This window comes from Salvelinus fontinalis, chromosome 28 (assembly GCF_029448725.1).
Source record: "Salvelinus fontinalis isolate EN_2023a chromosome 28, ASM2944872v1, whole genome shotgun sequence".
Taxonomy (NCBI): domain Eukaryota; kingdom Metazoa; phylum Chordata; class Actinopteri; order Salmoniformes; family Salmonidae; genus Salvelinus; species Salvelinus fontinalis.
Window position 1 is genome coordinate 44,886,398 of NC_074692.1, and position 24,574 is coordinate 44,910,971.

Below are 24,574 nucleotides of genomic sequence, written 5' to 3' on the forward strand. Positions count from 1 at the left end.
GCCCTATGGCACCCTATTCCCTACATAGTCCACTACTTTTAACCAGAGCCCTATGGCACCCTATTCCCTACACAGTGCACTACTTTAGACCAGAGCCCTATGGCACCCTATTCCCTATATAGTCCACTACTTTTGACTAGAGCCCTACGGCACCCTATTCCCTACATAGTCCACTACTTTAGACCAGAGCCCTACGGCACCCTATTCCCTACACAGTGCACTACTTTTATACTGTATAGTGTAGTGGACTTCATAGTGAATAGGGAGACATTTGGTATGCACCCAGATGTCTTTTTGCTTCGTGATGAAATTATGACCCCCCCCAGTCTTAGAGACTTACTCAAACACCCACACACACACTCAGAGACCTACCCAGCTTGTCCTCTGTACAGCAGTCAGTTACATCAGGGGGCTCGATGGGCTCTGGAGCAGGGGTTTCTGGGACTTGTAGGAACTCCATCCTCCAGAACTACAGGAAGGAAGATTAGATTATAAAACTTTAATGTCTTTGATGAGGAAACTCATTTTGAAGCATAAATACACTATGTACAAAGACAGATATTAAGGGACAGTTTCCGAGATACAGATAAGCCTAAAACTGAAACTAAAAATAACTTTCAATGGAGATTCCTCGTTGAGCTTGCTTTTTGTTGTCCAGTACTAGGCTTCGTCTGAAACCGCCCAAAAAAAAGGAGGAGGAAGAGTAGAATGAGAAGAGGAGGGAGGAAGTGTTGGTTACCCTGACGACTCCGTCGGAGTGTCCGGTGACGATGACGTTCTGCGTGTCCCACTCGTTCATCTCTGACACGCAGCAGCAGAGGATCTGTTGTGAGCGGCCTGTGAAGGTGTTGGCACTGGCTATGGGACTGCCGTTGATGCTCCACACATGGATGTAGGTCCCCGCCGAAGACACTATGTCTCCCTGTATAGACACATACATAGAGAGTGAGTCAGGATAATCAAGTAATAGTTCACTTTGTTTGAAGTTTTAGCTAATGTACACCTGAATATACAATGCCTTCTGAAAGTATTCAGACCCCTTTGACTTTTTCCACATTTTGTTACGTTACACCTTATTCTAAAATTAATTAAATTGTTTTCCCCCCCCCCCATCAATCTACACACAATACCCCATAATGGTTTTTATTTAAAAAAACGTTTAAAAAACTGAAATATCACATTTACATAAGTATTCAGTGTGTTTTTTCATAAATAACAACTGGTGTGCTGAATCATGTGTGAAGGAAATCTCGATAGTTTGCTCAGGTGATATAGAATAGCTCATGGTAATCTGCAGACCCTGTCTACATCCTTCCACAAGCCAACATCACTCTGTCAACTCCACAAATTGTATGAGGCCATAAACAATACAAGAAACCACTCAACCAGAGGCAGCGTTTCTGGTGGGCGGAGACTTTAACACGGGGAGACTTAAAACCGTTCTACCTCACTTCTACTAACACGCCTCCTACGCCACTGGGGGACACTAGAACTGTAGACTACTTTTATTCTACCAACAGAAACACATACAAGGCCTTCCCTCGTCCTCCATTCGGAAAATCTGACCATGACTCCATTCTCCTGCGTACAAACAAAAGCTCAAACAGGAAGTACCAGTGATGCGCTCAATACGGAAGTGGTCCGATGAAACAGACACAAGGCTACAAGACTGTTTTGTCTAGTACAGACCGGGATATGTTCCCGTGGATTCATCCGATAGCATTGAGGAGTTTACCACAACAGTCACAGGCTTCATCAATCAAGTACATAGACGATGTCGTCCCCACAGTGACTATAAGAACGTATCCAGACCAAAAAGCATGGATAACAAGTACTATCCGCGCTGGGCTATAGCTACCGCATACAAGGAACATTACACGGACGCATACAAGAAAGCTACAACCTCCGAGACATCAAACAAGCAAAAAGGACAATATAGGAGGAGGTTAGAATCCTATTACGTGCTTCTACACCTGCATTGCTTGCTGTTTGGGGTTTTAGGCTGGGTTTCTGTACAGCACTTCGAGATATTAGCTGATGTACGAAGGGCTATATAAAATAAACTTGATATTACACCGGCTTCAATGCTTTTCGTATGTGGCAGGGCTTACAGACGATAACGGATTACAAAGGGAAACCCAGCCGTGAGTTGCCTATGGACGCGTAACTCCCAAATGAGCTAAATGCTTTTTATGTTCGATGGGATGAATATTTATTTTTATTTCACTTTTATATTAACTAGACAAATCATAATATAACACTGTGCCTTGCGTAAAAGCACCTTGTGTTTCCAGATGACTGTGTGATCTAGCTCTCCTTGGCCGACGTGACCAAAACGTTTAAACAGGTTAACACTCTCAAGGCCGCCGGGCCAGACGGAATGCCAGGGCGTGTTCTCAAAGCATACACAGACCAACAAGCAAGTGTCTTCACAAATATTTGTAATCTCTCCTTGTCCCAGTCTGTAATCCAAACATGTTTCAAGCTGACCACCATTGTCCCTGTTCCCAAAAGCTCCAAGGTAACCTGCCTAAATGACGACATCGCCCTGTAGTACTTACGTCTTTAATGTTGAAATGCTTTGAAAGGCTGGTCATGACACACATCAACCCCATCATCCCAGAAACCCTTAGACTCACTCCAATTCACATACCGCCCCAACAAATCCACAGATGATGCAATCTCAACTGCACTTCACACTGCCCTTTCTCACCTGGACCAGAGGGAAAATAACTGTGAGAATGCTAGTCATTGACTGCAGCTCAGCGTTCAACAGCATAGCACCCTCCAAGCTCATCACCAAGCTAAGGACCTTGGGACTGAACCCCTCCCTCTGCAACTGGATCCTGGACTTCCTGACGGGCCGGCCCCAGGTGGTGAGGGTAGTCAACAGCACCTCCGCTGACCCTCAACACGGGGGGGCCCGTCGAGTGTGTGTGCCTAGTCCCCCTCCTGTACTCCCTGTTCACCCACGACTGCGTGGCAACACACGACTCCAACACCATCATCAAGTTTGCTGACGACAACGGTGGTAGAACTCATCTCCGACCCCTACAGGGAGGAGGTCAGAGACTTAGCAGTTTGGTGCCAGGACAAGCGTCAGTAAGAACGAGGAGTTGATTGTGGACTACAGGAGAAAGACGGGGAGAGTACGCCCTCATCCACATCAAAAGGGCTGTTGTGGAGCGGGTTGAAAGGTTAAAGTTCCTTGGCGTCCCCATCACTAAGGACTTAACATGATCCACACACACACACCAGGGCAGTCGTGAAAATGACACGGCAGTGCCTCTCCCCCACAGGAGCCCTCGGCTCCTCAAAAACGTTCTACAGCTGCGAACATGGAGAGCATCTTGACTGGCTGCATCACCGCTTGGACGACTGCCCTGGGTCGAGAGTTTCAAGTTCCTTGGTGTCCACATCATCAACGAACTATCATGGCCCAAACACACCAACGGCAGAGCTAGAGATAGTTTAAAGTTGGACCAGAGCTAGACATGGTTTAAAGTTGGACCAGAACTAGAGTTGGTTTAAAGTTGGACCAGAACTAGAGTTGGTTAAAAGTTGGACCAGAACTAGAGTTGGTTAAAAGTTGGACCAGAACTAGAGTTGGTTTAAAGTTGGACCAGAGCTAGAGTTGGTTTAAAGTTGGACCAGAACTAGAGTTGGTTTAAAGTTGGACCAGAACTAGAGTTGGTTTAAAGTTGGACCAGAACTAGAGTTGGTTTAAAGTTGGACCAGAACTAGAGTTGGTTTAAAGTTGGACCAGAGCTAGCTAGCTAACAACCAGAGGGGCACTATAATTAAAAAAACATATTTTTGTAGTTAATAATAAATCCAATGTGAAACGTGATAACTATAGTATCCTTAACTAGAAATACATCTCTCTCTAATTTCTGAATCACCCTTGTACCATCAGTAGGTTTGGGGGAAACAAACACCACCCACCGTGAGTTCGTTGATGCAAAGGGCAGAGACGGGGGCCCTGTGTCCTCTGAGCTGTGTGACGAAGGACAGTTTGTTGAGGTCCCAGATGATGCACGTCCTGTCTCTAGAGCCAGATACCAGGATGTGATACGCTGACGAGGCTGTCAGGCAGGTTACTGTGTCTGTATGGCCCAGCAATGCCTGGCAGGGGAGAGGAGAGGGGAGGGACATGTTAAAACACGGGTTACAGACATGTTACATACAGGCACAGACACACATTACACACAAGTTAAAGAGTGGCAGAGATACTATCTAATGGTGTTTGTTGGGAAGTAGATGGATTTTACAGTGCATTCGAAAAGCATTCAGACCCTTTGACTTTATCCACATTTTGTTACATTACAGCCTTATTCTGAAATGTTTGAAAAACATTTTATTTTTTCTTCCAATCTACATACAATACCCCATGACGCCAAAACAAAAACAGGCTTTTAGAAATGTTTGCAAATGTATATATATATATATAAAAAACAACAACACATTTACATAAGTATTCAGACCATTTACTTAGTACTTTGTTGAAGCACCTTTGGCAATGATTAGAATCGAGTCTTCTTGGCTATGAAGCTACAAGCTTGGCGCACCTGTATTTGGGGAGTTTCTCCCATTCTTCTCTGCAGATCCTCTCAAGCTCTGTCAGGTTGGATGCACAGCTATTTTCAGGTCTCTCCAGAGATGTTCGATCGGGTTCAAGTCCGGGCTCTGGCTGGGCCACTCAAGGACATTCAGAGACTAGTCCAGCAGCCACTCCTGCGTTTTCTTGGCTGTGTGCTTAGGGTCGTTGTCCTGTTGGAAGGTGAACCTTCTCCCCAGTCTGAGGTCCTGAGTGCTCTGGAGCAGGTTTTCATCAAGGATCTCTCTGTACTTTGCTCTGTTAATCTTTCCCTTGATCCTAACTAGTCTCTCAGTCCCTGCTGCTGAAAAACATCCCCACAGCTTGATGCTGCCACCACTGTGCTTCACCGTAGGGATGGTGCCAGGTTTCCTCCAGACCTGACGCTTTTTTCTCATGGTCCGAGAGACCTTTAGGTGCCTTTTGGCAAACTCCAAGCGGGCTGTCATGTGCCTTTTACTGACAGGTGTGTGCCTTTCCAAATCATGTCCAATCAATTGAATTTACCACAGGTGGACTCTAATCAAGTTGAAGAAACATCTCAAGGATGATCAATGGAAACAGGATGCATCGGAGCTCAATTTCAAGTCTCATAGCAAAGGGTCTGAATACTTATGTAAATAAGGTATGTTTTTTATTTTTTTATAAATTTGCGAAAATGTCTAAAAAACAGTTTTTGCTTTCTCATTATGAGGCATTGTGTGTAGACTGACGAGGAAAACTTTAGCTAAGCAGGGTTGGTCCTGATTGGTCCCTGGATGGGAGACCAGATGCTGCTGGAAGCGGTGTTGGAGGCCCAGTAGGAGGCACCCTTTCCTCTGGTCTAAAACAATAATATCCCAATGCCCCAGGGCAGTGATTGGGGACATTGCCCTGTGTAGGGTGCCGTCTTTCGGGTCGGGACGTTAAACGGGTGTCCTGACTCTCTGTGGTCACTAAAGATCCCATGGCTCTTATCGTAAGAGTAGTTGTGTTAACCCCGGTGTCCTGGATAAATTCACAATCTGCCCCTCATACCATCATGGCCTTCTAATCATCCCCAGTTTACAGTTGGCTCATTCATCCCCCCTCCTCCCCCTGTAACTATTCCCCAGGTCATTGCTGTAAATGAGAACGTGTTCTCAGTCAACTTACCTGGTGAAATAAAAAATGTCTGGTTACCTGTTTGAGTGTCTAGAGAGTCTGGTTACCTGTTTGAGTGTCTAGAGAGTCTGGTTAGCTGAGAGTCTGGTTACCTGTTTGAGTGACCAGAGAGTCTGGTTACCTGTTTGAGTGTCTAGAGAGTCTGGTTACCTGTTTGAGTGTCTATAGAGTCTGGTTACCTGTTTGAGTGTCTAGAGAGTCTGGTTACCTGTTTGAGTGTCTAGAGAGTCTGGTTACCTGTTTGAGTGACTAGAGAGTCTGGTTACCTGTTTGAGTAACTAGAGAGTCTGGTTACCTGTTTGAGTGTCTAGAGAGTCTGGTTACCTGTTTGAGTGTCTATAGAGTCTGGTTACCTGTTTGAGTGTCTAGAGAGTCTGGTTACCTGTTTGAGTGTCTAGAGAGTCTGGTTACCTGTTTGAGTGTCTAGAGAGTCTGGTTACCTGTTTGAGTGACTAGAGAGTCTGGTTACCTGTTTGAGTGACTAGAGAGTCTGGTTACCTGTTTGAATGTCTAGAGAGTCTGGTTACCTGTTTGAGTGTCTAGAGAGTCTGGTTACCTGTTTGAGTGTCTAGAGAGTCTGGTTACCTGTTTGAGTGACTAGAGAGTCTGGTTACCTGTTTGAGTGACGAGAGAGTCTGGTTACCTGTTTGAGTGTCTAGAGAATCTGGTTACTTGTTTCAGTGTCTAGAGAGTCTGGTTAGCTGTTTGAGTGTCTAGAGAGTCTGGTTACCTGTTTGAGTGTCTAGAGAGTCTGGTTACCTGTTTCAGTGTCTAGAGAATCTGGTTATCTGAGAATCTGGTTACCTGTTAAAGTGATTAGAGAGTCTGGTTACCTGTTTGAGTGACTAGAGAATCTGGGTACCTGTTTGAGTGACCAGAGAGTCTGGTTACCTGTTTGAGTGTCTATAGAGTCTGGTTACCTGTTTGAGTGACTAGAGAGTCTGGTTACCTGTTTGAGTGTCTAGAGTGTCTGGTTACCTGTTTGAGTGTCTAGAGAGTATAGTTACCTGAGAGTGTAGTTACCTGTTTGAGTGTCTATAGAGTCTGGTTACCTGTTTGAGTGTCTATAGAGTCTGGTTACCTGTTTGAGTGTCTATAGAGTCTGGTTACCTGAGAGTGTAGTTACCTGTTTGAGTGTCTATAGAGTCTGGTTACCTGTTTGAGTGTCTATAGAGTCTGGTTACCTGTTTGAGTGTCTAGAGAGTCTGGTTACCTGTTTGAGTGTCTAGAGAGTCTGGTTACCTGTTTGAGTGTCTATATAGTCTGGTTACCTGTTTGAGTGTCTAGAGAGTCTGGTTACCTGGGAGTGTAGTTACCTGTTTGAGTGTCTATAGAGTCTGGTTACCTGTTTGAGTGTCTATAGAGTCTGGTTACCTGTTTGAGTGTCTATAGAGTCTGGTTACCTGTTTGAGTGTCTATATAGTCTGGTTACCTGTTTGAGTGTCTATATAGTCTGGTTACCTGTTTGAGTGTCTAGAGAGTCTGGTTACCTGTTTGAGTGTCTAGAGAGTCTGGTTACCTGGTTTATATAGTCTGGTTACCTGAGAGTCTGGTTACCTGTTTGAGTGTCTGGTTACCTGTTTGAGTGTCTAGAGAGTCTGGTTACCTGTTTGAGTGTCTAGAGAGTCTGGTTACCTGTTTGAGTGTCTAGAGAGTCTGGTTACCTGTTTGAGTGTCTAGAGAGTCTGGTTACCTGTTTGAGTGTCTAGAGAGTCTGGTTACCTGTTTGAGTGTCTAGAGAGTCTGGTTACCTGTTTGAGTGTCTATATAGTCTGGTTACCTGTTTGAGTGTCTATATAGTCTGTTACCTGTTTGAGTGTCTATATAGTCTGGTTACCTGTTTGAGTGTCTAGAGAGTCTGGTTACCTGTTTGAGTGTCTAGAGAGTCTGGTTACCTGTTTGAGTGTCAATATAGTCTGGTTACCTGTTTGAGTGTCTAGAGAGTCTGGTTACCTGGTTTATATAGTCTGGTTACCTGAGAGTCTGGTTACCTGTTTGAGTGTCTAGAGAGTCTGGTTACCTGTTTGAGAGTCTTGAGAGTCTGGTTACCTGTTTGAGTGTCTAGAGAGTCTGGTTACCTGTTTGAGTGTCTAGAGAGTCTGGTTACCTGATAGTCTGGTTACCTGATAGTCTGGTTACCTGTTTGAGTGTCTAGAGAGTCCGGTTACCTGTTTGAGTGACTAGAGAGTCTGGTTACCTGTTTGAGTGTCTAGAGAGTCTGGTTACCTGTTTGAGTGTCTAGAAAGTCTGGTTACCTGTTAAAGTGATTAGAGAGTCTGGCTACCTGTTTGAGTGTCTAGAGAGTCTGGTTACCTGTTTGAGTGACTAGAGAGTCTGGTTACCTGTTTGAGTGATGAGAGTCTGGTTACCTGTTTGAGTGTCTAGAGAGTCTAGTTACCTGAGAGTGTAGTTACCCGTTTGAGTGTCTATAGAGTCTGGTTACCTGTTTGAGTGTCTATAGAGTCTGGTTACCTGTTTGAGTGTCTATAGAGTCTGGTTACCTGAGAGTGTAGTTACCTGTTTGAGTGTCTATAGAGTGTAGTTACCTGTTTGAGTGTCTAGAGAGTCTGGTTACCTGTTTGAGTGTCTAGAGAGTCTGGTTACCTGTTTGAGTGATGAGAGTCTGGTTACCTGAGAGTCTGGTTACCTGTTTGAGTGATGAGAGTCTGGTTACCTGAGAGTCTGGTTACCTGAGAGTCTGGTTACCTGTTTGAGTGTGAGGGTCTTGGCCCTCTCCTTGGATGTGCCCGTCTCCCAGACACAGATGGCAGTGCTGGTTCCCCCGGTGATGACCAGCTTGGGGTTGGGGCAGATGGCACACAGGATCTGACCCCACTCTGACAGACACTCATACACCACCACCGCCTAGATGAGGAGAGAGGGGATTGGTTAGTCAGGGGGAAGGAGAGAGGGGATTGGTTAGTCAGGGGGAAGGAGAGAGTGGATTGGTTAGTCAGGGGGAAGGAGAGAGTGGATTGGTTAGTCAGGGGGAGGAGAGAGGGGATTGGTTAGTCAGGGGGAAGGAGAGAGTGGATTGGTTAGTCAGGGGGAAGGAGAGAGGGGATTGGTTAGTCAGGGGGAAGGAGAGAGGGGATTGGTTAGTCAGGGGAAGGAGAGAGGGGATTGGTTAGTCAGGGGGAAGGAGAGAGTGGATTGGTTAGTCAGGGGGAGGAGAGAGGGGATTGGTTAGTCAGGGGGAAGGAGAGAGTGGATTGGTTAGTCAGGGGGAAGGAGAGAGGGGATTAGTTAGTCAGGGGGAAGGAGAGAGGGGATTGGTTAGTCAGGGGGAAGGAGAGAGGGGATTGGTTAGTCAGGGGGAAGGAGAGAGGGGATTGGTTAGTCAGGGGGAGGAGAGAGGGGATTGGTTAGTCAGGGGGAAGGAGAGAGTGGATTGGTTAGTCAGGGGGAAGGAGAGAGGGGATTGGTTAGTCAGGGGGAGGAGAGAGGGGATTGGTTAGTCAGGGGGAAGGAGAGAGGGGATTGGTTAGTCAGGGGAAGGAGAGAGGGGATTGGTTAGTCAGGGGGAAGGAGAGAGGGGATTGGTTAGTCAGGGGGAGGAGAGAGGGGATTGGTTAGTCAGGGGGAAGGAGAGAGTGGATTGGTTAGTCAGGGGGAAGGAGAGAGGGGATTGGTTAGTCAGGGGAGCAGCAGAGAGGGGATTGGTTAGTCAGGGGGAAGGAGAGAGGGGATTGGTTAGTCAGGGGAAGGAGAGAGGGGATTGGTTCGTCAGGGGGAAGGAGAGAGGGGATTGGCTAGTCAGGGGGAAGGAGAGAGTGGATTGGTTAGTCAGGGTAGCAGGAGGTTAGGGAATGGTAATGCTGCCCCACAGGATTTAGTCTGTAGGCAAGGTTAAGTATTTCCTCCATTCCTTGCATTCTCTCCTTGTCTCCTTCTCAACTGTATTAGAGGAGAAGGTCCAAGGTTACTCTCCTCTGACCTTCTTCTCCGATGGGTTTTGAGGAGGAGAGGAATCAAGGAAAGACGAACTGAGATAGAGCCATAGACATTATCAAAACAACACCACAGCAATAGAATGAGTTGTATAATTTATTCTATGACTGCAACATGACTTGATTAACATGCACGGTCACGCCTACACTGGTCCACACTGAGACAGCAGCCTCTAACTGACCTTGTTAGTTAGAGAGATAGTTGGCTAGTCTGCAGGAGAGGTCAGCGAGTGTGTGCCTACCTTGTCCGACTCATAGTTGGCCAGTCTGCAGGAGAGGTCAGCGTAGCCCCAGGCAAAGGTCTTGTTCCAGACAGGAGGTTGGAGGACCTTGTTTTGCTCCACAGCCAGAATACCCTTCTCAGTGCACACTATCTGGCCCACCGGCTCCTTCAGCTCTGAAACACACACACACTGTTACACACGCTGTCACACACGCTGTCACACACCTATTCCCAACCCTAATCAGTACACACCTATTCCCAACCCCAATCAGTACACACCTATTCCCAACCCCAATCAGTACACACCTATTCCCAACCCTAATCAGTACACACCTATTCCCAACCCTAATCAGTACACACCTATTCCCAACCCTAATCAGTACACACCTATTCCCAACCCCAATCAGTACACACCTATTCCCAACCCTAATCAGTACACACCTATTCCCAACCCCAATCAGTACACACCTATTCCCAACCCTAATCAGTACACACCTATTCCCAACCCTAATCAGTACGAGTGGGCCAAAAAACCCTGCTGCAGTGTGTGCAAACCTGGTCAAGAACTACAGGAAACGTATGATCTCTGTAATTGCAAACAAAGGTTTCTGTACCAAATATTAATTTCTGCTTTTCTGATGTATCAAATACTTATGTCATGCAATAAAATGCAAATTAATTACTTAAAAATCATACAATGTGATATTCTGGATGTTTGTTTTAGATTCCGTCTCTCACAGTTGAAGTGTACCTATGATAACAATAACAGACCTCTACACGCTTTGTAAGTAGGAAAACCTGCAAAATCAGCAGTGTATCAAATACTTGTTCTCCCCACTGTGTATATATATATATATATATATATATATATATGTGTGTGTGTGTGTGTGTGTGTGTGTGTGTGTGTGTGTGTGTGTGTGTGTGTGTGTGTGTGTGTGTGTGTGTGTATATATATATATATATGTGTGTGTGTGTGTGTACCTGTGCATGCCTGTCCTACCTTTGACGGGGGCTAGTGAGGGTCTGAGGTTGTCCAGGTGATGGAAGAAGATCTTGTCAGTGGTTGAGGAGAGAGAGACGGGCATGCCCCCCGCCATCTCCCCGTTGGATTTACTACGTACACGTTTCGGAGGGTGGGGCTTCTTAAACAACTGGGAAGAGACAGATAAAACACGAGATCAGATTCATTAAATTCAAAACAACTCACTTTCTCTGTTGAATACATTCTTTGTGAACCATCGGTACCAATCGGTCGACCTCTAATCGGTACCAATCGGTCGACCTCTAATCGGTACCACTGTCTCTTCTGACCCCATAGTTTACTTTCAGAATAAAGAATAGAGGGAAGAATACATACTTTATTGTTTAAAAAAATAAATAATAATTATAATGTTTTAGCCTATTTCAAGTTACAAAAACGTCACGGAATACCGGTAACCATTGTAATATGACGGAATACCGGTAACCATTGTAACGTCACAGAATACCGGTAACCACTGTAATGTGACAGAATACCGGTAACCACTGTAATGTGACGGAATACCGGTAACCACTGTAATGTGACGGAATACCGGTAACCACTGTAATGTGACAGAATACCGGTAACCACTGTAATGTGACAGAATACCGGTAACCACTGTAATGTGACAGAATACCGGTAACCACTGTAATGTGACAGAATACCGGTAACCACTGTAATGTGACGGAATACCGGTAACCATTGTAATGTGACGGAATACCGGTAACCATTGTAATGTGACGGAATACCGGTAACCACTGTAATGTCACGGAATACCGGTAACCACTGTAATGTGACGGAATACCGGTAACCACTGTAATGTCACGGAATACCGGTAACCACTGTAATGTGACGGAATACCGGGAACCACTGTAATGTGACGGAATACCGGTAACCACTGTAATGTGACGGAATACCGGTAACCACTGTAATGTGACGGAATACCGGTAACCACTGTAATGTCACAGAATACCGGTAACCACTGTAACGTGACAGAATACCGGTAACCACTGTAATGTGACGGAATACCGGTAACCACTGTAATGTCACGGAATACCGGTAACCACTGTAACGTGACAGAATACCGGTAACCACTGTAATGTCACGGAATACCGGTAACCACTGTAATGTGACGGAATACCGGTAACCACTGTAATGTCACAGAATACCGGTAACCACTGTAACGTGACAGAATACCGGTAACCACTGTAACGTGACAGAATACCGGTAACCACTGTAATGTGACGGAATACCGGTAACCACTGTAATGTGACGGAATACCGGTAACCACTGTAATGTGACGGAATACCGGTAACCACTGTAATGTGACGGAATACCGGTAACCACTGTAATGTGACGGAATACCGGTAACCACTGTAATGTGACGGAATACCGGTAACCACTGTAACGTGACGGAATACCGGTAACCACTGTAATGTGACGGAATACCGGTAACCACTGTAATGTGACGGAATACCGGTAACCACTGTAATGTGACGGAATACCGGTAACCACTGTAACGTCACAGAATACCGGTAACCACTGTAATGTGACGGAATACCGGTAACCACTGTAACGTCACAGAATACCGGTAACCACGGTAATGTGACGGAATACCGGTAACCACTGTAATGTGACGGAATACCGGTAACCACTGTAATGTGACGGAATACCGGTAACCACTGTAATGTGACGGAATACCGGTAACCACTGTAATGTGACAGAATACCGGTAACCACTGTAATGTGACAGAATACCGGTAACCACTGTAACGTGACGGAATACCGGTAACCACTAATGTCACGGAATTCCGGTAACCACTGTAATGTGACGGAATACCGGCAACCACTGTAACGTCACGGAATACCGGTAACCACTGTAATGTGACAGAATACCGGTAACCACTGTAACGTGACGGAATACCGGTAACCACTGTAATGTGACAGAATACCGGTAACCACTGTAACGTGACGGAATACCGGTAACCACTGTAATGTGACAGAATACCGGTAACCACTGTAATGTGACGGAATACCGGTAACCACTGTAATGTGACAGAATACCGGTAACCACTGTAACGTGACGGAATACCGGTAACCACTAATGTGACGGAATACCGGTAACCACTGTAATGTGACGGAATACCGGTAACCACTGTAATGTGACAGAATACCGGTAACCACTGTAACGTGACAGAATACCGGTAACCACTGTAATGTGACGGAATACCGGTAACCACTGTAACGTGACGGAATACCGGTAACCACTGTAATGTGACGGAATACCGGTAACCACTGTAATGTGACAGAATACCGGTAACCACTGTAACGTGACGGAATACCGGTAACCACTGTAACGTGACGGAATACCGGTAACCACTAATGTCACGGTATAAAAACATCATGATACTTATGAGTCCAACATTTTTTTTTATACTGTAGTACCATTTCCTATGATACCATTTCCTATGATACCATTGATACCATTTCCATTTGATGCCATTTCATATGAGACTTTTTCAGCCTTACCGATCTAAAGAACCTGCTGGCGCCCGTTTATTAAATGTTTATGAAGTTCGTTTTGTTTATAGATTCAGTTGAATTGAATCAACAGCCGCTAGTCTCTTGTCTGAGCAGGTCTAATGACCTCCACTTCACGTTCCTGCACATATCACCCGTGGCAGCTCTAATCATCCAGCTACATCCCCTACCAGCCCTCACTCACCTGCTCTCTGTCCCCTCTTCACATCCCCTACCAGCCCTCACTCACCTGCTCTCTGTCCCCTCTTCACATCCCCTACCAGCCCTCACTCACCTGCTCTCTGTCCCCTCTTCACATCCCCTACCAGCCCTCACTCACCTGCTCTCTGTCCCCTCTTCACATCCCCACCCAGCCCTCACTCACCTGCTCTCTGTCCCCTCTTCACATCCCCTACCAGCCCTCACTCACCTGCTCTCTCTCCCCTCTTCACATCCCCTACCAGCCCTCACTCACCTGCTCTCTGTCCCCTCTTCACATCCCCTACCAGTCCTCACTCACCTGCTCTCTGTCCCCTCTCCTACCAGCCCTCACTCACCTGCTCTCTGTCCCCTCTTCACATCCCCTACCAGCCCTCACTCACCTGCTCTCTGTCCCCTCTTCACATCCCCTACCAGCCCTCACTCACCTGCTCTCTGTCCCCTCTTCACATCCCCTACCAGCCCTCACTCACCTGCTCTCTGTCCCCTCTTCACATCCCCTACCAGCCCTCACACACCTGCTCTCTGTCCACTCTTCACATCCCCTACCAGCCCTCACCTGCTCTCTGTCCCCTCTTCACATCCCCTACCAGCCCTCATTCACCTGCTCTCTGTCCCCTCTTCACATCCCCTCCCAGCCCTCACTCACCTGCTCTCTGTCCCCTCTTCACATCCCCTACCAGCCCTCACTCACCTGCTCTCTGTCCCCTCTTCACATCCCCTCCCAGCCCTCACTCACCTGCTCTCTGTCCTCTCTTCACATCCCCTCCCAGCCCTCACTCACCTGCTCTCTGTCCCCTCTTCACATCCCCTACCAGCCCTCACACACCTGCTCTCTGTCCCCTCTTCACATCCCCTACCAGCCCTCACTCACCTGCTCTCTGTCCCCTCATCACATCCCCTCCCAGCCCTCACTCACCTGCTCTCTGTCCCCTCATCACATCCCCTACCAGCCCTCACTCACCTGCTCTCTGTCCCCTCATCACATCCCCTCCCAGCCCTCACTCACCTGCTCTCTGTCCCCTCATCACATCCCCTACCAGCCCTCACTCACCTGCTCTCTGTCCCCTCATCACATCCCCTCCCAGCCCTCACTCACCTGCTCTCTGTCCCCTCATCACATCCCCTCCCAGCCCTCACTCACCTGCTCTCTGTCCCCTCATCACATCCCCTACCAGCCCTCACTCACCTGCTCTCTGTCCCCTCATCACATCCCTTCCCAGCCCTCACTCACCTGCTCTCTGTCCCCTCATCACATCCCCTCCCAGCCCTCACTCACCTGCTCTCTGTCCCCTCTTCACATCCCCTACCAGCCCTCACTCACCCGCTCTCTGTCCCCTCATCACATCCCCTCCCAGCCCTCACTCACCTGCTCTCTGTCCCCTCTCCTACCAGCCCTCACTCACCTGCTCTCTGTCCCCTCATCACATCCCCTCCCAGCCCTCACTCACCTGCTCTGTCCCCTCTTCACATCCCCTACCAACCCTCACTCACCTGCTCTCTGTCCCCTCTTCACATCCCCTACCAGCCCTCACTCACCCGCTCTGTCCTCTCATCACATCCCCTACCAGCGCTCACTCACCTGCTCTGTATAATGTTATATGTTAATATAATACCTGTCTTATATTGGTATATTGTTATAAGTTAATATGATACCTGTTTGGGGATTTGTCCGAAGTTGTTGATGAAGCCGATGGTGGCGGTCTCCTTGAGGGGGTCGTTGATGTTGTAGATGTCCACCTGTCCCTCGTAGAACAGGTGGTGGAACACATTGACCGCTTCCACCGCCGGAGGACCCTGCTGCTTGAAGCCAAAGATCAGGTCGATCCACTCATGGAGATGAGACGATACATAGTCACACTCCAGAGCCTAGTGACAGACACACGTATGCACAGTAGGTTGGAGCTAGCCTACATTTCCAGGTTTCCTCATGTTTGTTTGAGTAATGAACGAGACTTGGAGAGATGGCATCGTCAGACTACGTTGGGGTATACTGTACAACACAGTTGTCTTAACTCCTGAGCGTACCTCCAGACACACCTATACAGTAGATTGTTACCCACCTGTCGATGGACTCTGATGAACTCTCGGGGGTCTCCCTTAGCCCACGGAGGCAGAAGGACGTCTCCTAGTCGAATACCGTTCTGTTTGGCACCTGTTAAAACATCAACCACACATCAAAGCAACTCTTATTTATCATTTTCTAAACATGTTACTATTAAGTGTTAGCAAGATCCATTATGAGAGAGAAGGAGACAGAGAAATAGAAAAAGAGACATACAGAAAGAGAAACAAAAACAAAAGAGAGATAGCAGAGAACAGAGCTAGAGTCCTGATGTACCTAGGTCAAAGTTGAGAGTGAGATAGCAGAGACCAGAGCTAGAGTCCTGATGTACCTGGGTCAAAGTTGAGAGTGAGATAGCAGAGACCAGAGCTAGAGTCCTGATGTACCTAGGTCAAAGTTGAGAGAGAGATAGCAGAGACCAGAGCTAGTCCTGATGTACCTAGGTCAAAGTTGAGAGAGAGATAGCAGAGACCAGAGCTAGAGCCCTGATGTACCTAGGTCAAAGTTGAGAGAGAGATAGCAGAGACCAGAGCTAGTCCTGATGTACCTAGGTCAGAGTTGAGCGAGAGATAGCAGAGACCAGAACTAGAGTCCTGATGTACCTAGGTCAGAGTTGAGAGAGAGATAGCAGAGACCAGAACTAGAGTCCTGATGTACCTAGGTCAGAGTTGAGAGAGAGATAGCAGAGACCAGAACTAGAGTCCTGATGTACCTAGGTCAGAGTTGAGAGAGAGATAGCAGAGACCAGAACTAGAGTCCTGATGTACCTAGGTCAGAGTTGAGAGAGAGATAGCAGAGACCAGAACTAGAGTCCTGATGTACCTAGGTCAGAGTTGAGAGAGAGATAGCAGAGAACAGAACTAGAGTCCTGATGTACCTAGGTCAGAGTTGAGAGAGAGATAGCAGAGACCAGAGCTAGTCCTGATGTACCTAGGTCAAAGTTGAGAGAGAGATAGCAGAGACCAGAAATATATTCCTGATGTACCTAGGTCAGAGTTGAGCGAGAGATAGCAGAGACCAGAAATAGATTCCTGATGTACCTAGGTCAGAGTTGAGCGAGAGATAGCAGAGACCAGAAATAGATTCCTGATGTACCTTGGTCAGAGTTGAGCGAGAGATAGCAGAGACCAGAACTAGAGTCCTGATGTACCTTGGTCAGAGTTGATGGAGTTGAGAGAGGAGACAGACGGACGGACTGACGTACAGTGCGTTCGGAAAGTATTCAGACTCCTTTCCACATTTTGTTATGTTACAGCCTTATTCTAAAATGGACTAAATCCATTATTTTCATCAATCTACACGGAATACCCCATAATGACATCACAATACCCCATAATGACATCACAATACCCCATAATGACATCACAATACCCCATAATGACAAAGCGAAAACAGGTTTTTAGAACTTTTTACTAATTTATTCAAAATAAAAAACAGAAATACCTTAATTACATACAGTTGAAGTTGGAAGTTTACATACACCTTAGCCAAATACATTTAAACTCAGTTTTTCACAATTCCTGACATTTAATCCTAGTAAAAATTCCCTGTCTTAGGTCAATTAGGATCACCACTTTATTTTAAGAATGTGAAATGTCAGAATAATAGTAGAGAGAATTATATATTTCAGCTTTTATTTCTTTCATCACATTCCCAGTGGGTCAGAAGTTTACATACACTCAATTAGTATTTGGTAGCATTGCCTTTAAATTGATTAACTTGGGTGAAATGTTTCGGGTAGCCTTCCACAAGCTTCCCACAATAAGTTGGGTGAGTTTTTGGCCCATTCTTCCTGACAGAGCTGGTGTAACTGAGTCAGGTTTGTAGGTCTCCTTGCTCGCACACGCCTTTTCAGTTTTTATTTTTTTTCAGTTCTGCCCACAAATGTTCTATGGGATTGAGGTCAGGGCTTTGTGATGGCCACTCCAATAACTTGACTTTGTTGTCCTTAAGCCATTTCCCCAGAACTTTGGAAGTATGCTTGTTCATTTGGAAGACCCATTTGCGACCAAACTTTAACTTCCTGACTGATGTCTTGAGATGTTGCTTCAATATATCCACATCATTTTTCTACCTCATGATGCCATCTATTTTGTGAAGTGCACCAGTCCCTGCTGCAGCAAAGCACCCCCACAACATGATGCTGCCACCCCCTGCTTCATGGTTGGGATGGTGTTCTTCGGCTTGCAAGCCTCCCCCTTTTTCCTCCAAACATAACGATGGTCATTATGGCCAAACAGTTCTGTTTTTGTTTCATCAGGTTTTGGACCAGTGGCTTCTTCCTTGCTGAGCGGCCTTTCAGATTATGTCGATATAGGACTCGTTTTACTGTGGATATAGATACTTTTGTACCTGTTTCTTCCAGCATCTTCACAAGGTCCTTTGCTGTTGTTCTCGGATTGATTTGCACTTTTCTCACCAAATTATGTTTATCTCTAGGAGACAGAACGCGTCTCCTTCCTGAGCGGTATGACGGCTGCGTGGTCCCATGGTGTTTAAACTTGCATACTATTGTTTGTACAGATGAAAGTGGTACCTTCAGGCGTATGGAAATTGCTGAACCAGACTTGTGAAAGTCTACAATTTTCTTTCTGGGGTCTTGGCTGATTTCTTTTGATTTTCCATGATGTCAAGCAAAGAGGCACTGAGTTTGAAGGTAGGCCTTGAAATACATCTACAGGTACACCTCCAATTGACTCAAATTATGTCAATTAGCCTATCAGAAGCTTCTAAAGCCATGACATAATTTTCTGGAATTTTCCAAGCTGTTTAAAGGCACAATCAACTTAGTGTATGTAAACTTCTAACCCCCTGGAATTGTGATACAGTGAATTTTAAGTGAAATAATCTGTCTGTAAACAATTTTGGGGAAAATTACTTGTGTCATGCACAAAGTAGATGTCCTAACCGACTTGCCAAAACTATAGTTTGTTAACAAGAAATTTGTGGAGTGGTTGAAAAACGAGTTTTAATGACTTCAACCTAAGTTTATGTAAACTTCCGACTTCAACTGTACGTTTTCAGACCCTTTGCTATGAGACTGGAAATTGAGCTCAGGTGCATCCTGTTTCCATTGATCATCCTTGAGATGTTTCTACAACTTGATTGGAGTCCACCTGTGGTAAATTCAATGGATTGGACATGATTTGGAAAGGCACACACCTGTCTATATACGGTCCCACAGTTGACAGTGAATGTCAGAGCAAAAACCAAGCCATGAGTTCGAAGGAATTGTCCGTAGAGCTCCGAGACTGGATTGTGTCAAGGCACATATCTGGGGAAGGGTACCAACAAATGTATGCAGCATTGAAGGTCCCCAAGAACACAGTGGCCTCCATCATTCTTAAATGGAAAAAGTTTGGAACCACCAAGACTCTTCCTAGAGCTGGCCGCCCAGCCAAACTGAGCAATCAGGGGAGAAGGGCCTTGGTCAGGGAGGAGACCAAGAACCAGATGGTCACTCTAAATGAGCTCCAGAGGTCCTCTGTGGAGATGGGAGAACCTTCCAGAAGGACAACCATCTCTGCAGCACTCCACCAATCAGGCCTTTATGGTAGAGTGGGCAGATGGAAGCCACTCCTCAGTAAAAGGCACATGACAGCCCGCTTAGAGTTTGCCAAAAATGCACCTAAAGACTCCCAGACCATGAGAAACAAGATTCTCTGGTCTGATGAAACCAAGATTGAACTCTTTGGCCTGAACGTCAAGCGTCACGTCTGGAGGAAACCTGGCACCATCCCTATGGTGAAGCATGGTGGTGGCAGCATCATGCTGTGGAGATTTTTTTCAGCGGGAGGGACTGGGAGACTAGTCAGCATCGAGGGAAAGATGAACGGAGCAAAGCTCCTTGATGAAAACCTGCTCCAGTGTGCTCAGGACTTCAGACTGGGGTGAAGGTTCATCTTCCTACAGGACCACGACCCTAAGCACACAGCCAAGACAATGCAGGAGTGGCTTCGGAACAAGTCTGAATGTCCTTGAGTGGCCCAGCCAGAGCCCGGACTTGAACCCCATCAAACATCTCTGGAGAGACCTGAAAATAGCTGTGCAGCAACGCTCCCCATCCAACCTGACAGAGCTTGAGAGGATCTGCAGAGAGGAATGGGAGAAACTCCCCAAATACAGGTGTGCCAAGCTTGTAGTGTCTTACCCAAGAAGACTCGAGGCTGTAATCACTGCCAAAGGTGCTTCAACAAAGTACTGAGTAAAGGGTCTGAATACTACATAAATGTGTGTTGTTGTTTTTTTAAAGAAATGTGCAACATTTTCTAAAAACCTGTTTTTGCCTTGTCATTATGGGGTATTGCGATGTCATTATGGGGTATTGCGATGTCATTATGGGGTATTGTGATGTCATTATGGGGTATTGCGATGTCATTATGGGGTATTGTGATGTCATTATGGAGTATTGTGATGTCATTATGGGGTACTGTGTGTAGATTAATGAGGGGGGAAAAATGTAATCCATTTTAGAATGATGCTGTAAAGTAACAAAATGTGGACAAGGTCAAGGAGTCTGAATACTTTCCGAATGCACTGTATACCTACAGTAGGTCAAAGTTGTTGGAGTTGATAGAGGAGAGACAGACAGACCGACAGACAGACGTACCTAGGTCAAAGTTGTTAGTTGAGAGAGGAGAGACAGACAGACAGACAGGCAGACAGGCGTACCTAGGTACAAGTTGTTAGTTGAGAGAGAGGAGAGACAGACAGACAGACAGACAGACAGACAGACAGACAGACAGACAGACAGACAGACGTACCTAGGTCAAAGTTGTTAGTTGAGAGAGAGGAGAGACAGACAGACAGACGTACCTAGGTCAAAGTTGTTAGAGTTGAGCATGAACTCTGGCAGGTAAAAGAACTCAGGGATGAGCTCCTTGACATCAGCCATGTTGTGTTTGGAGGCAGAGAGCCAGGCCTCACGCACACTGTGGAACATCCTGTCAGCCAGGTCAAAGTGACCTCCCTGAAGGGGGGAGAGGGACCACAGGCAGGCAGGCAGGCAGGCAGACACACACACACACACACACACACACACACACACACACACACACACACACACACACACACACACACACACACACACACACACACACACACACACACAGAGAAACACACGGGGGCAGGCACGCAGACATACCCACAGAGGCAAAACACACGTTAGCAACATGACACATACTTCAGGCATCGCCTCCACCAACACACATCTCCCGGAGAGGAAAGGTCATCATTGGTATTCAAACCACACTACACACAGGCTGTTTACTGTCTCTGGTTAATATCAGGGGGGGAAACAACTCTGATGTAGCCTGAATATGCCACTATCACGCACCCAAAGACAAACAGACAACCCCCTAACCTTATCCCCAAGCTTTGACAAAAAAAAAACTTGGTAAACTTGGATGCCCATTAAATCCACTGCAGATACAGAAACATGCACTGTGTATTCACACAAAATGGCCACACTGCGTTGTAGCTAACTACCATATGAATCCTCTGAAAATACCAAAGTTACATTTGGGGTTCCTCAAGGTTCAGTGCTTGGACCCCTTGGAATCATCTGAACATTCCACTATACAAGTCAGGTGGTGTGTGTGGCGTCTTGGGACGGTGTGTGTGGCGTCTTGGGACGGTGTGTGTGGCGTCTTGGGACGGTGTGTGTGGCGTCTTGGGACGGTGTGTGTGGCGTCTGGGGACGGTGTGTGTGGCGTCTGGGGACGGTGTGTGTGGCGTCTGGGGACGGTGTGTGTGGCGTCTGGGGACGGTGTGTGTGGCGTCTGGGACGGTGTGTGTGGCGTCTGGGACGGTGTGTGTGGCGTCTGGGACGGTGTGTGTGGCGTCTGGGGACGGTGTGTGTGGCGTCTGGGGACGGTGTGTGTGGCGTCTGGGGACGGTGTGTGTGGCGTCTGGGGACGGTGTGTGTGGCGTCTGGGGACGGTGTGTGTGGCGTCTTGGGACGGTGTGTGTGGCGTCGGGGACGGTGTGTGTGGCGTCTGGGGACGGTGTGTGTGGCGTCTGGGGACGGTGTGTGTGGCGTCTGGGGACGGTGTGTGTGGCGTCTGGGGACGGTGTGTGTGGCGTCTGGGGACGGTGTGTGTGGCTTCTGGGGACGGTGTGTGTGGCGTCGGGGTGTGTGTGGCGTCGGGGTGTGTGTGGCGTCGGGGACGGTGTGTGTTGCGTCTGGGACGGTGTGTGTTGCGTCTGGGGACGGTGTGTGTGGCGTCTGGGGACGGTGTGTGTGGCGTCTGGGGACGGTGTGTGTGGCGTCTTGGGACGGTGTGTGTGGCGTCTGGGACGGTGTGTGTGGCGTCTGGAACGGTGTGTGTGGCGTCTGGAACGGTGTGTGTGGCGTCTGGGGACGGTGTGTGTGGCGTCTGGGGACGGTGTGTGTGGCGTCTTGGGACGGTGTGTGTGGCGTCTTGGGACGGTGTGTGTGGCGTCTGGGACGGTGTGTGTGTCGTCTGGGGACGGTGTGTGTGGCGTCGGACGGTGTGTGTCGCATCTGGGACGGTGTGTGTGGTGTCTGGAACGGTGTGTGTGGCGTCTGGGACGGTGTGTGTGGCGTCTGGGACGGTGTGTGTGGCGTCGGGGACGGTGTGTGTGGCGTCGGGGACGGTGTGTGTGGCGTCTGGGGACGGTGTGTGTGGCGTCTGGGGACGGTGTGTGTGGCGTCTGGGGACGGTGTGTGTGGCGTCTGGGGACGGTGTGTGTGGCTTCTGGGGACGGTGTGTGTGGCGTCGGGACGGTGTGTGTGGCGTCGGGGACGGTGTGTGTTGCGTCGGGGACGGTGTGTGTTGCGTCTGGGGACGGTGTGTGTGGCGTCTGGGGACGGTGTGTGTGGCGTCTTGGGACGGTGTGTGTGGCGTCTTGGGACGGTGTGTGTGGCGTCTGGGACGGTGTGTGTGGCGTCTGGGACGGTGTGTGTGGCGTCAGGGACGGTGTGTGTGGCGTCTGGGGACGGTGTGTGTGGCGTCTGGGGACGGTGTGTGTGGCGTCTGGGGACGGTGTGTGTGGCGTCTGGGGACGGTGTGTGTGGCGTCGGGGACGGTGTGTATGGCGTCTGGGACGGTGTGTGTGGCGTCTGGGGACGGTGTGTGTGGCGTCGGGGACGGTGTGTGTGGCGTCTGGGGACGGTGTGTGTGGAGTCTGACCTGAAGCCTGAGAAAGATCTGAGTGAAAGGTTCCATGCGGATCAGGTAGGACGCCACGATCATGGCTGAAGAGTAGTGTGTACCGTAGTGATACGCCGGGGTCTCACCTGAGAGAGAGAGAGAGAGAGAGAGAGAGAGAGAGAGAGAGAGAGATTTTACAATAAGATTTTATTGTCCCAGATTCTGGTATTGTGGTAGTACAAACAATTCTGGACCACTGGAGAATGTGATAGGGTTCAAGCCTTGTCGGTGTCCATCTACCGTCCACTTCCTTTTCTGTATTTCCCACTGTCCTATAATTAAACATTACAATATACACAAACAGATTGGTCAAAAGTGTCTTACTGGTAGGGTCTTCCCAGTCCTTGAACCTCTTCTTGTACTGGGTCAGCCTGTCGTCGGTCTGGGCTCCCATTGGTTTAGCCAGGTTACGGAAAGTCCGTGGGTTGTTTAGGTCCAACTCCTAGGAACCAGAACAGACCAGTTTAATCCCACTACATTTACTAGGAACCAGACCTGACCAGTTTAATCTCACTACATTTACTAGGAACCAAACCTGACCAGTTTAATCCCACTACATTTACTAGGAACCAGACCTGACTAGTTTAATCTCACTACATCTACTAGGAACCAGAACAGACCAGTTTAATCCCACTACATTTACTAGGAACCAGACCTGACCAGTTTAATCCCACTACATTTACTAGGAACCAGACCTGACCAGTTTAATCCCACTACATTTACTAGGAACCAGACCTGACCAGTTTAATCCCACTACATTTACTAGGAACCAGAACAGACCAGTTTAATCCCACTACATTTACTAGGAACCAGACCAGTTCTGTCCTGTAACGGTTGTTACCTCAGGGTCCTGTAACTGTTGTTACCTCAGGGTCTATATAGGGTCCTGTAACTGTTGTTACCTCAGGGTCTATATAGGGTCCTGTACCTGTTGTTACCTCAGCGTCTATATAGGGTCCTGTAACTGTTGTTACCTCAGGGTCTATATAGGGTCCTGTAACTGTTGTTACCTCAGGGTCTATACAGGGTCCTGTAACTGTTGTTACCTCAGGGTCTATATAGGGTCCTGTAACTGCTGTTACCGCAGGGTCTATATAGGGTCCTGTAACTGTTGTTACCTCAGGGTCTATATAGGGTCCTGTAACTGCTGTTACCTCAGAGTCTATATAGGGTCCTGTAACTGTTGTTACCTCAGGGTCCTGTAACTGTTGTTACCTCAGGGTCTATATAGGGTCCTGTAACTGTTGTTACCTCAGGGTCTATATAGGGTCCTGTAACTGTTGTTACCTCAGGGTCTATACAGGGTCCTGTAACTGTTGTTACCTCAGGGTCTATATAGGGTCCTGTAACTGTTGTTACCTCAGGGTCTATATAGGGTCCTGTAACTGTTGTTACCTCAGGGTCTATACAGGGTCCTGTAACTGCTGTTACCTCAGGGTCTATATAGGGTCCTGTAACTGTTGTTACCTCAGGGTCTATATAGGGTCCTGTAACTGTTGTTACCTCAAGGTCTATACAGGGTCCTGTAACTGCTGTTACCTCAGAGTCGTAGTCAGCCAGGATCCAGGGGAAGACAGGGTACTGCATCAGGTCGTTGTAGGAGCGACCAGCCAGGGTGTTGAGATGCATCAGATACTGGAAGTTACTGATCTCACCACGCTACAG

At 47.6% G+C, this 24,574-nt stretch overlaps 1 protein-coding gene across 1 annotated transcript in view; it reads right to left on the bottom strand.

Moving 5' to 3' along the window:
• wdfy3 (WD repeat and FYVE domain containing 3) overlaps nucleotides 1–24,574 on the bottom strand; it is a gene marked incomplete in the record, with an annotated part of 271,946 nt that overhangs the window by 7,641 nt on the left and 239,731 nt on the right. The window contains 12 exon segments of the mRNA XM_055887856.1: nucleotides 373–469; nucleotides 740–922; nucleotides 3,946–4,125; nucleotides 8,447–8,605; nucleotides 9,933–10,087; nucleotides 10,914–11,064; nucleotides 15,326–15,538; nucleotides 15,733–15,824; nucleotides 20,550–20,703; nucleotides 22,889–22,995; nucleotides 23,234–23,351; nucleotides 24,449–24,568. Coding sequence (XP_055743831.1) covers nucleotides 373–469; nucleotides 740–922; nucleotides 3,946–4,125; nucleotides 8,447–8,605; nucleotides 9,933–10,087; nucleotides 10,914–11,064; nucleotides 15,326–15,538; nucleotides 15,733–15,824; nucleotides 20,550–20,703; nucleotides 22,889–22,995; nucleotides 23,234–23,351; nucleotides 24,449–24,568 — 1,729 coding nt within the window.